This window comes from Episyrphus balteatus, chromosome 2 (genome assembly GCF_945859705.1).
Source record: "Episyrphus balteatus chromosome 2, idEpiBalt1.1, whole genome shotgun sequence".
Classification (NCBI taxonomy): Eukaryota; Metazoa; Arthropoda; class Insecta; order Diptera; family Syrphidae; genus Episyrphus; species Episyrphus balteatus.
The window spans coordinates 49,567,175-49,583,806 of record NC_079135.1 but is presented as its reverse complement, the minus strand read 5'-3'; the positions used below and the strand labels follow the sequence as shown (position 1 = coordinate 49,583,806).

General features: G+C 33.3%; 1 protein-coding gene across 1 annotated transcript; it reads right to left on the bottom strand.

Annotated features, from left to right (window-relative positions):
• Positions 1 to 7,890: 7,890 nt before the first annotated feature.
• On the bottom strand, positions 7,891 to 16,089 carry LOC129911762 (integrin-linked protein kinase homolog pat-4). Its single transcript, XM_055989675.1, has 6 exons — positions 15,800 to 16,089; positions 11,914 to 12,079; positions 11,445 to 11,846; positions 11,236 to 11,379; positions 11,010 to 11,177; positions 7,891 to 8,900 (listed from the first exon to the last, which is right to left on the bottom strand). Exons 1-6 carry the CDS (start codon positions 15,886 to 15,888, stop codon positions 8,523 to 8,525), a joined length of 1,347 nt encoding a protein of 448 aa, XP_055845650.1. The 5' UTR covers positions 15,889 to 16,089; the 3' UTR covers positions 7,891 to 8,522.
• Positions 16,090 to 16,632: the final 543 nt, after the last annotated feature.

Below are 16,632 nucleotides of genomic sequence, written 5' to 3'. Positions count from 1 at the left end.
AAATAATTTTTTATATATAAAATTTTTTTAACATTTTTCAAAAAAAAAGTTGGTATGCCATTTTGAAGAAATAATTAATTTACACATAAAAACTAAATTTCAAAATTTTTCATTGATCCGTTTTCAAAAAATTGATTTTTCAAAAAAAAATTTTGAAATATTTTTTAAAAAACCAAAAATGCGTTTTTTGAAAATTTTCTAAAATTTTAATATTATCTTTACTTACACACTTTTGTATAAAAATTTTCATTTAAATCGGTTTAATTTTGTACGAGATATTCAGAAACGAAAAAAACCGTTCTATGACAGGTACCGTTAATAACGGTACAAAAAATATTTTTTTTATTTAAAAAGTGGGCCAACTGCCCGATCTTTGAAGATCGGGCAGACAATGCTGGGGTTCCTTTTTTAAAAAGCTATCGGAAGTAACAATAATACACACAATGGTTTATTCGATGCCCCTGACGTTGTAAATAAAGTGTGCGTTGTTACGTACCATATCTGGTTTTTGGTAATCGTACTAAAAACTGATACGCTTTACGGGATAACGACGAAGAACGCTCCTTTCTTAATCGATTATTGAAAAGACTCTACGAAAACACTTGAAAACCCTATAAATAAATTGCACGACTGGGGTCGCACGTACTTGCTCATATGATAAAAGTTACTCTAATGTTAAAGCTTTTCATTGATCAAAATAAGAGAAAATTTAAAATTTGATATTTTCACTGGTGCAGAAAAAAAAATAAAATCTGTTTTTATAAATAATTAAATACCGTTTTAAATGATCTTTTACGAAAAAATAAGTATGCCATTTTATTTCTTGTATAAAAAAGAATTTTTAGAAAAAAATTTTCCAAAATCGTTAGGGCCGTTTTTTTCAAAAATAATTTTTTATATATAAAAAATTTCAAACATTTTTCAAAAAAAAAGTTGGTATGCCATTTTGAAGAAGTAATTAATTTACACATAAAAACGGAATTTCAAAATTTTTCACCAACCTGTTTTCAAAAAATTGATTTTTCAAAAAAAAATTTTGAAATATTTTTTAAAAATCCAAAAATGTGTTTTTTGAAAAAAATTTTAATTTTTTTAAATAATTATTATTAAAACGTTTCTGTATAAAAATTTTGGTCTAAATCTGTTTTGTCGTTTACGAGAAATTCATAAATCAAAAAAACCGTTCTATGGCAGGTACCGTTAATAACGGTACAAAAAATATTTTTTTTATTTTTAAAGAAAGCTTTTATATGCTAAACTACACACAAAAATTTTAATCAAAATCGTTAGAGCCGTTTTTGAAAAAAATTAACTTTTCTGTTTCCGTTATATGACAGGTACCGTTAGTTTTGGTCAAAAAAAAAAAATTCAATTTGTCCTCTAGGGAATCTCCCAAAACTGTTAACTACCAAGTTTGAAGAAAATCGTTCCATTAGTTTAGGCGGTAGCTCGAGGTACACACAGACAGACAGACGGACAGACAGACAGACAGACAGAATTGCCGGACCCACTTTTTTGGCATTCTCCACCATTGTAATGTCTGGTAAAATTGTTATCTCGAGTTCGATTTTTTTTACGAAACCTAAACTTGTCCTATAGTACCTATATTGCAAGTTAAAAGGTTGAGTATTGCTACTATAGGGACACAACGAACAGAGCACTTCATCAACTATAAAAGTTTGTATCTGAGAGACATCGAAGAATCTACCTACCCACTTCCCACTAAAAAACATAAATTTGCAGAATCTTGAACACTATGTCTTGTTTTGACATATCCTTTTAATGATGAAAAGAAGCGGATAAGGCCAAATAGGCAACGAAGCTCCTACAACGTATCTTCTTTAAATACGTTTCTTCTTTAAGTATCGACCCCTTCCCGCAAAATAATCGTAGTCGCCAAATTAAATTTTGAATTATGGACAACATTTAATTGTATTTTTCCAACACTAAGAACGAATAAGTTATTACTTTTCTTGTGGTAATGAAATCATCAATTGTTCAAGAATACATTCACATCATAATTGTCTCCAATAAGTCTAAAAGCAAAAGAATACAAAGATTTGTCTGTAAAAAAATACATCGTAAGCGCTATGTCGCTTAAGATAATTTTCAGGGAAGGACTCGGTATATTAGCCTGCCTCCCTGACTGAAGACCTGCATGCTAAACTGATCCTAGACAATGTTTGTAGTGTTAAACTGTATCTAGATCTTATTGGCTTTCCAACTCCACCTTAAATTCGATACCAAGACATCATCTAAATGAGCCCGGCAAAGCCGATATGAACTCGGCTTTCTGTTTCGTCAGTAAATCTTGCTTCCTCCGCAATTCCGATTTATTAAACAAACATTTTAACTCATACTCAATAACCGAAAACATCGAAAGTATTTAGGTATTTAATGATGCATTGGCAACTCTCTACTATTTACCTAATGTAAATTTTGCAACACTTCCAAGTAGGAAACCACAAAACAAGAGCCGCGAAGCCGACCGATAACAAAAAAAAAAAAGTCCTTGCAAAGCTCTCTATGTTCTCTCATTTTCAAGCCAACAAAATTGAGTGCATTGCATCGCGCTAAAAAAGCTCTCTTTATCATCACCGCACAACACTGCCTCCATCATGCTGTCACAAGGCAATCCCTTTTAATCTAGGTCATGGCCGATGCACTCGTTACCCCTTGAATCTGGGAAAATGTGCGCTGTTTATCGGTAAAAAAAAATAGGAAAACTTTTAAAGGCACAACAAAACAAATTGAGAAAAAATATATCAAAAGCTCGCTGTGAGAAAGAGACAAAATGAATAAAAATTTATCAAGTTGATAAACTTTATTCTCTGCACATTGCAACTCTTTTTTGTTTTTTGTTGTATTTGTATTTAAAATTCAACCAAATTCCCATCAGAAAAAGTTGAAAGTGCCAGTACCTCTATTATTTCTATAAAAAATATGACAAGCACTTGGAAAAGCACAGACACATCTGGGAGAAAGACGGTGCAATTTTATTCGTTTCCAAACGTGGTCACCACGTGAATTTGTTTCCTGTTTTAAGAGTGCTTGCAATATATATATATTTTTTATTTAGAGAATGCGGTGCATGAGAATTTCATTTTATGTCCTTTTTTTTTAATAGCAGAACTCAGGAAGGACATTTGACGGGAAAAATGTTAAGGTGTTCGCATGTGAAATTGAAATGACTATCGCGTATACTTATAGCGGTTGGTATATTGCAATGAAAATTAAACAGAATATACATAAATGCATTTTTATATCAACTAGCGGCAACGGTTTGTGTCCTTGAGAAAAGAAAAATTAAAAAGAAAAAAAAACCTTTTGACAACTCCTGGGGGCAGCACAAGGTTTTTATTTTTACGAAATAGGATTTTTTTGTTTAGCATAAGAGGTACGTAGATATGTGTGTAGATACTTGGATGATGCGTACAAAACAAAAACATCTTGATAATTCTTGAGATAAACCTTGAGTTGTTTTGGTGAAAACAAATATGTCCTTGAGTGTTATATTTTTTTATATTTAAATTTCCATCACGATAAAAAAAAAAGCAATCTTGAAAGGTTTAGCATTTTTTTTTACCTCTTGGCCTTCGTTTTACCTTTTACAATTCAGTCAGAATGGCAAATGAATATTTATATATTTGCTGTAGAAAAATGAGCTTAGGACATTTTTCTTTGAAAATGAATCCATATGTCCCGTCCCGCGACATTTTTAAGGACAAATTTGTAAAGGTTTATCCCCGCTTGAACTAAAATACAACTTAAGAAGAAAATAAGTACAGCAACACCAAGGTGAAACTAACGACTTTAAAACATGCCCAAAAGTGTGCATTCCTGGGTTCGACCGAAGATCAGTTGGCAGTAGCAGTAAGTAAGAGATGAAACGCAATATCTTCACGATGCATACGGCGAAACTTAAAAAAAATAAAATTTCGCAAAATTTTGTACAGAACATTTTGATAGAATGAAATGGTAACAGCGCTTTTCCGCCAAGCATTCCCATGAGTAATACTCATGGTACTGATTTCGAACAATGCAAAAATGTTCGCGTCAAAGCTAGATAGATTTCGGGGACTAACAAAGTACATTTTTAAGACAAAATGTTAAATGCGATGCAAGAATGATTGGTCGAAGGTTCAAACTTGAAGAGATGATGAAGAGAAGACGAGTGTTCCTGTTCAAGAAAATGAAAAAATGCCGAGACACGTTAGTACTTAGACAAAAATTATTAAAATGATGAACAATAACGATGACTCTTACCTCTAACGTATTGATTTTAAATTTAAAAAAATTACAATAAAAAGAGAAAGATCAGTAAATTTCAGTTAACTACAACAAGATTTGAGTCGTGTTGCTGGAGATGAGCGATACACATCGGTTTCGGTAGAAATGCATTGAAATTAATTTAATTTAAAATTAAAACTTGGACAAAAGTCTGGCAGATGTTTTGCTACGGAAATCAGGTGGTTAAAAACTCAATCGGTACCATTCTTGCGAAAGTACTGCTAGGTAGCATGTTGGCCATTTCAAACTCCAGTAACCGCTTGATGTCCTTCAAATTGATGATTAAAGAATGGTTGTGGAATTTTATCAGTGTATATGACTCAAAATTGGATGGAAGCAGGTGGAAAAAGATGCCTTTTGCCGAGATTTTTAAACCTTAATTGCATCCTAGATAGAATAAGAATTTTTGGCAGAAATTTGAACCGACATCGCAGAAAGGCTATCGAAAACTATGAAATACTATGTTGACCAAACAAAGTAAAAGTGAAATTCACTTTTTCCAGGTTTGGTCAGTGAAACTCACAATAGGGCTGATTATGTAAAGTTTTTGACATAAAAAGCAGCAAGATATATCTTTTAAAACAACAATATCATATTATGATGATGTCTTTTTTATTATTTTTAATTCAAATAAAATACGAGAACTAAAACGATTCGCTTAAACAAACACCACAATTTGATTTGGAGTAAATAAGTGCCTCATTTTAAAGAAATCATATTTAAAAAAATAGCTTCAATTAAATTTGTCAGGTTGGATACTTTTATTGTTATCCCTTTGCGAAAAACATCTCAATTTATAGAAGTTGGAAACAGCTTGATCCTCATTGTTACGAATTACGACTGAAATTGGCAGTCTTAGAAAGAGTCTGAGTTTTTCAATCGAAAAGTTTCAGTCCAGAATAATCTGGGATGTATGTTCAATAGAAGTTCCTTGCAGTGACGATATCAATCATTGAGTTAGCTTAGAATGGATGAGTCGTTCCACGGTATACTGGATTGAAAAGAATTATTAAGCTGAAAAAAAGACTATATCGCTGTTGTTGGTCAAGCACTTAAATACGGTTCAAAATTTTGGACAAGATGAAGATGCTTGGTATGACAGCGAAAGTACGAAACACTGAGAACCTCGGTTAAAATACAACGTTCCAATATGATCATGAAAAAAGGTAGGCCTAAAAACTTCTGGTATAAGCAAATGCAAAAACAACAACATTAAGCTAGCTTCAGAAAAAAAGATTACAAAACCGTGAGGCTTGCCGCCCCTTTCTGCGATCAACCTGGGGGGTTAGTCATTCCGTAATTTTCAAAACGTTAAGCGTCAAAACGATAATCGTAGATATGATCGTCTACAATTTGCTTCACGTAACTCAGCGAAATTCATTTCGTTTATCGTTTATTTCTTCATGCAGTTTCAGAAATTCTCAAACTGTTCGAAATGTCACACTGACTCGTCTGCACTTCAAATTATATTTGGTTAAAATCATGTAATAATAAAAAAAAAAAAAACTAAAATGTTTATGAACGTCAATATTATTTAGCTATCATTCAAACGTGAACGTTTAGACAATATTCGTATTACGTGAAATTTTAGCGAAAACGTGATCGTCCAAACGATTGGAGTTTTTAATTTTACGTGAAGCAACTCTATCGCACAAACATTATCGTCTGACGATAATCGAGCTACGGAATGACCGGTGATCGGTGCATTAACTTTCAGTTAGGGATAGACACAATTTACATCCTCGTTGAGGTCGATAAGCGCATGGTTTTGGATCTTTTCGCAATTTAAGAACTGAAAAGGTTTTTTCCCAAAAAATACAAAATTGTATTGATTTTAAGAATAAAAAAATCACTCATACACCACCGAGACCATCTATTTTAATTTTATTTTATAACACCTTCTGTATTTCCAATATTAATTTCATCTTTTCAAAATACTGTGCATTGTAGTGATAAAATAAAAAAAAAAACATATCTTTCACTACAATCATTTGAAAACTAAACCTTTGGGCCTTTAAAGAACAAAAATAAAAATGAAATACACATAGATTCGAGACAATTTCCACTATCATCTAATTTAAGCACATGCAAATTTTTGTTTCTTTGTACATATAAATCATGATGATATTCTCTGTCCTAATTTCCATCCAATTGCTTCGTGTTCCACTTTTAAACAACTCATTCTCGTTGCATTATCCTCCAGCCAGCAGCCGCTCGACTTTGCATGTCCTTAATTTTTTAATGACTGCTGCAGGCGCGCGTTCACATCATTCACCATCCTCATCATCATCATACCTACTCCCCTCTGTGCATAACTTTTATTTTATTTTCTATGCAAAAAGGGTAGATTTGCACAGAAAAATCGACTGCACTTCCACCCCGGTCGGTACTTCTTTATTTCTTTCTTCTCTTTTTTTCCCCATTGTTTTGCTGTTGTTGCTCTAATTTGGGTGCAAGTCTTTCGCGAACTAATTTTTGTTGTTCGTATTCGTATAGTGTTGGTTTTATTTTTTTGTTCTGGTGCTTTTTTTAAAAACAATGTTTAACGATTTGGAGAATTCTACCCCCTTGGGCTAAAGTTTTTCGCTTCCAGAATAAATGTGAATAGGATTGAGGGAAGAAATTTTACAACAACAACACAAGAATGAATCTGGAACAATGACACTGCCACCCCCAATGACGCTGCCATCCACTAAAAGCGGTGAAGTAGACAAAGTGAAACCATAATGATATACAAATGGATGGTTTTCGATATTTTTTCAGGCTATTTACAGAAACAGGACACATTCAAAACAAAAATAACGGTTTTATGTAAAGAAAATTGTTATGCACCTCAAATTGATTTACTGCAGATACATTTTTCACTTATTGAGTTTTATTGGGAATCTCGGAGGATTCACAACGGAACACAAACACAAATTGTGGCATATACTCTGGACAACACCTACCTACCGATATGTAGGTACATATATGTATTTGGACCCACTGAATCCGAATTTTAATTCGATCTGGCCCGGTCACCCTCGAGTTTTTAACTGTTACTGCAGTTTTCTTTTGGACGCGTTTTGGTTGCGTTTTGGACGCGTTTTGGACGCGTTTTGGACGCGTCTGGGTTGCGTTTTGGACGCATCTTGGTTGCGTTTTGAACGCGTTTTGGACGTGTTTTGGACGCGTTTTGGACGCGTTTTGGACGCGTTTTGGACGCCTTTTGGTGCGTTTTAGACGCGTTTTGGACGACTACAGGTATGTATCGGTGTCGTTTCCGTTTTTAACGCGTCCTGGACGCATTTTGGACGTGTCTTGGACGCGTTTTGGACGCGCCTTTGACGCGTTTTGGACGACTACAGGTATGTATCGGTGTCGTTTCCGAGTTTCTGAAATAGTTCTGAAACCAAAGAAAACAACATGTTTTCCCTCAAAGAAAATAACATGAATTTGGGCTTTGTTTAAAAATATAATATATATTTTTATAAATATGAGTTATTTATTATTAAATATTATTTTTTTATTTCATTTTTCATTTTATAAATTTTATTTGGTTAAAATATTACAGTATACAAATACATTTTTATATCAAGTTAAATATTTATGTAAATCAATAAAAATTTCAAAGGCTTTATCTTATTTTATTTTATTGCTATAAATATACTATGCATAAACTTAGTAAGCACCTCCAGTGGTTGATATTATCAACCACTAAAAAATTTATACCGGAAATATTTTATGTAAAATTTTAACAACAATGTTATAACAAAATGTAAATATATATATAAAAAATTAAACAAATTGGCTGTTGATATTATTTTGTGCGAATATAAAATATTTATCTAAAATGATAAAAAAAAAATCAATTTCTATTTTCCTGAAACTTAAAATGAGAGCAAAAATGCAAAATTAAATTAAAATTCATTTTACGTTTCGTTACTTACACTAGGTTTAGGCACATAAGGCACGAATGACATTATTGGCAGAGATTATAAATTCGCCATTCTTCGGAGACATTTTTGAATTAAAGATATTATAAGAGAGAGAACTTTGGGCAGGCACCTGCATTAGTCGTCAAGTATATTAGGCACTTCTTTACATTTAAATGAAAATCAAAGTGTGTTGCGTTTGGTTTGTGCTTGTGTGTGAGTATAACATGACAAAAAAATTCTTTGTTAATAAGTTAAGAACACAAAAAGAACACGGATACAAAATCAAATAGGCCCTCGAATACATGAACATAAATTTTAACGTTTCATTTTATCCAAAATCGGAACAATCATATCGAATTTAGGTCTACGGCCAGGATCTTCATTCATACAAATAGTTATCAATTTTGATAGATGCGATGAAGTTCCTGGTGGAATTTTAACACGAAGGCCTTCTAGGGCAATCTTCATGCCACATTCCATTGGCGATAGATCGGCAAATGGGATCTCACGTGTGGCCAATTCCCAAACACAAATGGCAAAACTCCACATGTCACAAGCTTCCCAGTTACGATCAGTTGGCTTGCGTTGTAAAGCTTCTGGTGACATCCATGCTGGCTGATAGAAACGTCCTTTCTCTTGGAACGAAAATTTCGCATCGCCCATGTTAATGCGTGCTGTTAAATCTTCATCAATCTACAAAAGAATTATAACAAATATTAAAGTTAGTAAAAGTAAGTAAAACAAAATTTTAATAAGTTAAAGGTTCACCTGCTTTAATCATTCAATGTTAGTATTCATTTTCATTCAGAACTTCATTCATTCATCAGTGCGTATTTTTTTTTTTTTTTTTCTCATACAGTAAAGTTTGATTTATTGAGCCACTTTTTACAAGAAAATGGGATGTTTTAAACAAAGGGTTACAGAAGTAGTTAGGTCATAGAAATTAGTGAATTTTTATTTAAAGAACAAAGAAATCTACCGTAACAACATAAAGGACCGGAAACAAGCGAGACCAGCTCCAAAAAAAAGACTCATAACTCGGTTGGCGTTTAGTTTCGGTTGAAAGGCCTGCAAGCCTTTTAACTATAAGCAGAATGATTAACCGCGTCACGAAACTAAATTACATGAAGTTCGAAAAGAAACTTCTATAAGAACAAATATCACATAAATTGAAAAAGAGATTGGCAGATCGTTTTTTTTTTTCTGACGGAAGAAAATTTAATCTGAATTGACTATTACTATTACGATCTGCAAAAGGACAATTTTTGAAGTTTCCGACCACAAAAGACTCTTGTATGCTCAAATGCCTAAATTTGTAGACAAGAGCTATTTTCATGGTGTTATACAATGTTTCTCTTTAAAAATACAGAGAATACAAATTGTTGGTTTTCGAACATTTATTCCCTGTGACGTTTATGAATAAATTCGACAAGCTAGGGAATTGACAGCACAAAATGTAAACAAATCAATGGAAACATGTGTCTGTACTGTTTCACTGGGAAACCAAAACTGTAACCCTGATTAAGAATGATGACATTTGCATGTCACTAAGAGCGAGATCTATGAGGGAGTACTGCACGTTAAAGTCCAAACTATAATAGGCATGAGCTCGCTTGGGATTATGTCATAATGGCATGAGTGAGTTATGGTTCACACAAAATTCTTATGGGAATAGTCATAATGAGCATATGCGCGATTTGCTAACTTTCGTTAAGCATAAATGACGCACGACATTTGTGAATTTCTCAGAATAGAACGAAAACATTATGGATGCCAGAATCAATTTAATTTTTACTTAATAAAAAGATTGATATACGAAGTGTGGATTAGAAAAAGTATTTTAAAATTATTTTTGTGTAATTCAACGTGTTTTTTCACACAAATATTTGTTCTCAACAAAAATGTAAATTGTGACAGAAAGCTATGTGCGCATGTGTTCATTATGGTTACTCCTCGTGTTTTTAGAAACAGGACGAAGCAGTTCGTAAACAACAAGACGTTTTTGGATCCATTTCTCTGTTTTTGTTTTAAAACAAATGAGAGCATTGAATTTTGAAAACAAAATTTGTACTTAATTACATACAATTTTGAAAAAAAATTAGTTCGAAATTTTTGTTTTCAAAATTTTGATTTTGAAAATTAACTGTTCAAATACTAGTTTATGAAACAGCTTTATTTAAAAACATAATAAAAGGAAAAGTTTTTGGCTTTACAAAAAGGTACAGCACGTTATTGTTGGGGTAACCGTTAATTTTTAAAACAGTTTTTTTTTTCAAATTAAGTCAGTTTTTTAGATAATTGCCTTCCAGCAATTATTCCCGGGGGGAAATAGGCGCCCCCGTCCCATTCGATTTGTTCTTGTCTCGACACAACCTGCAGGCTCTAGCTTTTTGACACATTTCTGCTGAATAACCCCGTATATCGTTTGTCTCAATGGTTGCCAACCCAAAAACCACGTTTTATAACTTTGGTGTTCATAACTCTGGTTTTTCATAACTTCGGGTTATTTAACTTCGGTTTTTCATAACTTCGGGTTTACATAACTTCGGTTTTTCATAACTTAGACGCGCATAACTCTGGTATTTATTACAGGAAGACGATATCAATCTTCCTGAAAGATAAGGTCGGATAGTGACGGAAAAATGTTTCTTTCTTCTGCTATCGAAAAATAACCACAAACAGGTATATCGAAATTTAAGTCCCTGGCACTTAAGCCGGCCGCTTTCACAGGACAGGATAGTATTTGGTACTAACTTTGCATTCCACATTTATCAACTTAAAAAATCATTTAATTAAACTTACCATTACATGATGACTGTTCAGATTATAAGTTGGTATAATTCGTTCCAAAGAATGCAAGAATGCCATTCCACGAGCAATATCCAAAGCAAATCGAACAGCTTGTGATGTATCAACAACAACACCAGCTGCTCCATGAAGCAATTGATACAATGATCCACGTGGCATATACTGAAATTAAAAACAAATAATTTAACTTATTCTTTATAAACATAAAACTCTGTCATACCTGACTAATAACAATCAAATTCTGTGGCGAATTGGTCGCTCCAATAATTGGCAAGATATTGGGATGTGAAAAAATTCGTAGTTTAGGGAATTCTTCATTAAAATCTCTCGATATGCGTGACGTAAGCTGTCGTACAGCAAGAATCTACAAATGAGTCATCAAAAAAACAAAATAAAAATTCAATTCAAACAGGAAGACACTATGCATACCTTAGCAATGACGTCATTCTTTTGCCATTTTCCTCTCCATGTCTCACCAGACGGTGTAATTGCCAATTTGCTATGCAAATCCAAATCTCCAATATTAATTCCCTTGAATCGAGACAAAGTTGCATCACGCGAACGTGTCTTCAGTCCCAACCATGATTGATCTTTGAAACTGATCTTCTTCAATTCCTGACCATTCTTTTCGGCAAGCTCTTGAAGTCGCTTAGAGAGATTCAACTTGGCTTTATCCAATGGAGTGTCACCATCTTTATTGGCTATCGACACAAGTGCTCCATGATGAATAAGATCTTCACAGATCATATCATAGCCCCAAAAACAGGTGTAATGCAGAGGAGAATTGCCATGTTCATTGGTGGCATTTACATCAGATCGTTCACGAAGAAGCTGGAGAAAAGAAACAACCAATTAAGACTCCACAAAATGTTATATCAAAGACTTTTCATTTTCATACCAAACCCACGATATCTCGATGACCATGAGCTGCGGCCAAGTGCAGTGGGATGTCGTCACCCATGTTGGTCGCATTGACGCGAGCTCCTCTCTGGAGAAGCATCTCCACCAACTTTACATGGCCTTCCTTGGCACACCAGTGCAATGGGCTAAATCCGTGATCATCCCTAAAACAAGAATAGTTGGCAATCAAAAAAAGTGTTCCAAGATTTTAATTTTAATTTTGGTCGGAGTAACACCCACATTTATTCAAGCTACAATAATTTAATCTAACTTAAAAACTAGTTATATCTAACTTAGGGGGTGATCGGGTCAGTTAAGAAGGCGGTGTTTAAGGAGAGACGTGCTGATGTTGAAATCAAAATAGTCTAGTTTCGTGTTTATACTACTATACATAGGATGCAAGGTGGGAGGACAGATAAAGAAGGCGAGGATTTCTCAAATTCCGGGGGGTTAGTATTAGCCCTGTTCTTTTGGGAGGTGGCAAAGTACTAATAGCAGTTTACTACCGATTTTCAATGGAACGTACTTTCAACGAATTTAATACAAATCGTATCTATTCGGGAAGAAGAGCATGAGTAGATGATAGTACTAGATTAACCAAAACATCTACTATTAGTAGACTACCACCTCCAATTGAACAGGGCTTTTGAAAAAAAAATTGAATTATAGAGAGTTTGAAAGTCAACAAAACCGGTGAGAAGTAGGTGAATAAATAGAATATCTTTTTCCTCTAAAGTTTTCAAGTTAATTAGTTCAAGACGATCTTGACAGGGAGTGAGGATTAAGGGATCGTCCCACGGTAGGTTACGAAGAGCGAAGCGAAGAAAGCGACATTGAATGGTTTCGATTCTGGCTATGTGGACATGGTGATATGGTGACCAGACTTGAGAGGCGTATTCAAGGATGGGTCTAACGAAGGTTATATAGAGGGAGTGAGTCACATAAGGGTTAGAGAATTCTTTGGACCATCGTTAAACAAAACCGAGGGCTGAGTTGGCTTTGTATATCATGTTGTCGATGTGCATTAGAAATTGAGTTCTAAATCACATATGAGACCAAAGTCTCGAATCGTTTCAACTATTAGACCAGTGCCAATCCGGTTTTCATAGGGCAAAAGTTGAAAAAATTACTAGAACACTAGGGTGGTGGGAAAATGTATAATAAATGGATAAATGAAAGGGGAAAAATAAATTGCTCACAAACAAATTGGGGGAAAGGGGGTGGGTGGGCGAAAAAGTGGGGTGGGTGTCAAAAATCGTGGTTTCTTACGATTTCTGTCAAAAGTAGACCTCCTATCGAAAAAAGTTAAATGCAAAAGTTGTAGATAGTATAAATGTTTTTTTATATAACCTCAAGAATATTCGAAAAAATTTTTATTTTTATCTTTTACAAAAATGGTTGGATTTTAACAAAACTTGGTTAAAAATAACTTTGTTTTGTTTTCTATCTATTTAAAACGTTTTTTGAACAAAAAGTAAATTTTTGGATTTTTGACGAATTTAATTTGAAAAAATAGCCTATTTTTCAACCAAAAAAGTTACCGAAAAAATTTTTGATTTCTGAAAATTTTTGAATGCAATTATTTAGATTAAAACCTTTTATTTAAGATTGTGTGGGAAAACTATACTTTTGTTTTAGAAAATATTGAAAAAAATAAAAAAACGATTTTTAAGATTGATTTTTCCGTAAATGACAGTAATATTGGCGAGAAATAATTTTCCATAGAAACAAAATTATACTTTTCTAATGGTCTTTGACCTTCTTAATTTAAATCTAGCATTAGAATACCTCTAACGTGCAAAGTTTTTGAGATATTGAATTTTGAACTTCCAAAACACTATTTTTGTGATGTTTTTGCATGGTAATATCTCAAAAACGTGATGTAATAGAATTTTTCTGACTTCGGATTCGAGCTCAGCGCACAAAAAACCATTTGAAAAACATACTTTAATTTCTATAAAAAAAAACTGTTTGATTAGTGAAATCGAACAGGGCAGAAAAAATCGAATGCCTTGTTCGATTTCACTAGTCAAAGTTTTTTTTTTTTTTTTGAGGTTATATAAAAAAATGGTCTAAGTAAAAATTGTAGACATTTATACTATCTACAACTTTTGCATTTAGATTTTTTCGATAGGAGGTCTACTTTTGACAGAAATCGTAAAAAAACATGATTTTTGACACCCACCCCACTTTTTCGACCACCCATCACCTTTCCCCCAATTTGTTTGTGGGCAATTTATTTTTCCTTTCATATCCACTTATCCTAAATTTTCTAACCACCCATATGCTGCTAATAATTTTTTTTATTTTCAAAATTATTGGCACTGGTCTATATGGGAATGTGTTGATTGTAGAGTAGGTAGTAACGGGGAGGAGATATTATGCGCTTACGTGAGAAGGTCATTAATTGGCATTTGGTTACATTTAATTCGAGACAATGATTTTAAGACAACAAACTGAGAAGTTTTGATTGGATAAGTTTGGAATCATTTACCCATGATATTGTTTTAAAAATCTAAGAGCGGAATTCACAGTCGTTACTCGAGTCGTTACTGAGTAAAGAAAAATATTGTCTTGAGGAAAATTTTTTCTCAAACTCGAAAATTTGATTGATTTGAATTAACTGTCATAAAAAAAAACATTTTTTTTAATAATTCGTCGTCGGTTTGATTTGTCGCGATTAAGCAATATTTAAAAATTAATAAATGTGTACAAACTATTTAAAATGTCCTTCGTCAAGAGAGTCCAAATTTTAATTGTAAAATACAAAAAACAAACGCTTGCAATGACACTTGCGTTTTAATGTCAACTGACTGAAAAAAATACTTAAGCGTTTCCTCAAGTAAAAAAGCCTCCTCGACGTTCAATTGAGAAAAATTTCGACTCCAGTAATGACTATGAATAAGGATTCGCCTGAGCGAATGCTTAAGATATTTCTCAACTTGAGTGACGACTATGAATTCAGCCCTTAGTATCGTCAGTATACAATGATATATGGGAGTGCTTTATGATCAGGTCGATGTCATTAATGGTAAGAATGAAGAGGAGATGGCTGAAGTGACTTCCTTGAGGGACCCAGGATGTAGCGAAAAAGGGGTTAGAGTAAGCTAGATACATAGGTAGAAAGATATCTACTTAAAAAATATAGGTTCAAATCCAAGTGCAGTAAGTTTGAAAAGTATTAGGGCGAAATTCATAGTCGTTACTCAAGTTAAGATTTTTCCCATCTTGAGCATTGACTTGCCCATCCATGGGGGTAAGCCTTGTCGTGGCGGATGGGCTTACGGTGACAACATCGACCTCCAGCCCAGCCTCAAGTGCTGAAAGGGCAAAGGACACAAATTCAATGAGGTTAGTGGTAGTGGACTTACGTTTGAGAAACCCATGTTGTCTAGGGGATATAAGTGACTTACAGCGGAAGCTTATGAGTTCATTTAGGTTGCATTCAAAAATGTTTAGTATATGAGAAGGTTTGGTAGTTCTTAGTGTCATTTTTTGTGAATTGGAGATTGGAGTTATAAAAGATGTTTTCCATACCTGTAGGAATTATCCTTGAGATAAAGAAAACTCAAATATTTGAGAAAGCGGGAAAGAGAACGTTGGGTAAGATTCGAGAGCTTCGAGGTAAACAAAAATAAAGTCCCAAATGACTAATTTATCTGTCTCTTTCTGACACCTTTTAAGCAATTCTAAAAATGAAAACAACAACCTACATAATGCCCTCATTCTTCATCAAAATAAACGATGACGGAACTTAGCTAAAATAAGTAGGGGTGGAGTTTTCTATTGCAAATTATAGATTTGATTTTTTCATCAAAATTGGAATTTCTTTCCATTTTTTATTTGCAATACATAAAGATATTTGTATTTTCTATTTAATTTACCCTTGATTCATATCATGTTCTGTATCATCTAGCCATAATCGGACTTGAATTGAATTTCCTTCACGACACCAGTGAAATATGTCTTCCATTGTTTGAAGTTTTTTTTCGTTTGTTTCGGAAGTTTCTTTGAACTTAAATTTCAAATTATTATAAATTCGAAATGACTTGATAATTTCTTATTGGATTTTTATTGAAGGCACATTGAATAATTGTTTAAATAAATAAAAATTAACACAGTTGTTGCGTGAACTTGAATGAGAAATAATTTTACTCTAACTTTATGTCATATAAAAAAAAAATCTGGAGAACTGTCAGTCAAGAAATGTCAAAGGGATGGATTTTGTGAATTTGTGTTTGTTATGTTGCCTAACTTGAATATTTAGGTTTGTATCTTGGCTTTTCGAAGATGTATACTTTATAGGGTGACCATGCGTGCTTTTTTTTATATTTTGTGAAATATTTTGAGAAAGTACACTGATTGTTGAATCGCCTAATCAATAGTTTTTTGCCAAGAGAAATGAGGAGAGTGAAGTGGAAATATGCTCACGAAAGGAACTGAATTTTTGGTAAATTGTTCCTCTTTTTGTCGTTTGTTCCTTGTCAATTGAAAAGTGGAACGTGATTGTGTACAACAAGCCACACAGGCACTCATGAAAAATACCGGCTATAAACCAATCTTCTGAAATCGATGAAATAGATGTAAAGGTTGGTTTAAGAAAGGTTTTTAAAGTTTAAAACACTTCGTAATCGTTTTTTAAGGTTAAAAAAACATCGTAAAACTTAGATGAAGGCTGAAATAAAGGTTTCTACGACGTATCTATTTTACTACACAA

Coding starts and splice junctions, on each gene's coding strand:
- LOC129911762 (XM_055989675.1), bottom strand. CDS start 15,888: ATGGAAGACATATTTCACTGGTGTCGTGAAGGAAATTCAATTCAAGTC. Junction 11,847..11,913: donor ATCGAGATATCGTGGGTTTG/GTATGAAAATGA, acceptor TCTTTTCTCCAG/CTTCTTCGTGAACGATCTGA. Junction 8,901..11,009: donor TGAACAGTCATCATGTAATG/GTAAGTTTAATT, acceptor ATTCTTTTGTAG/ATTGATGAAGATTTAACAGC.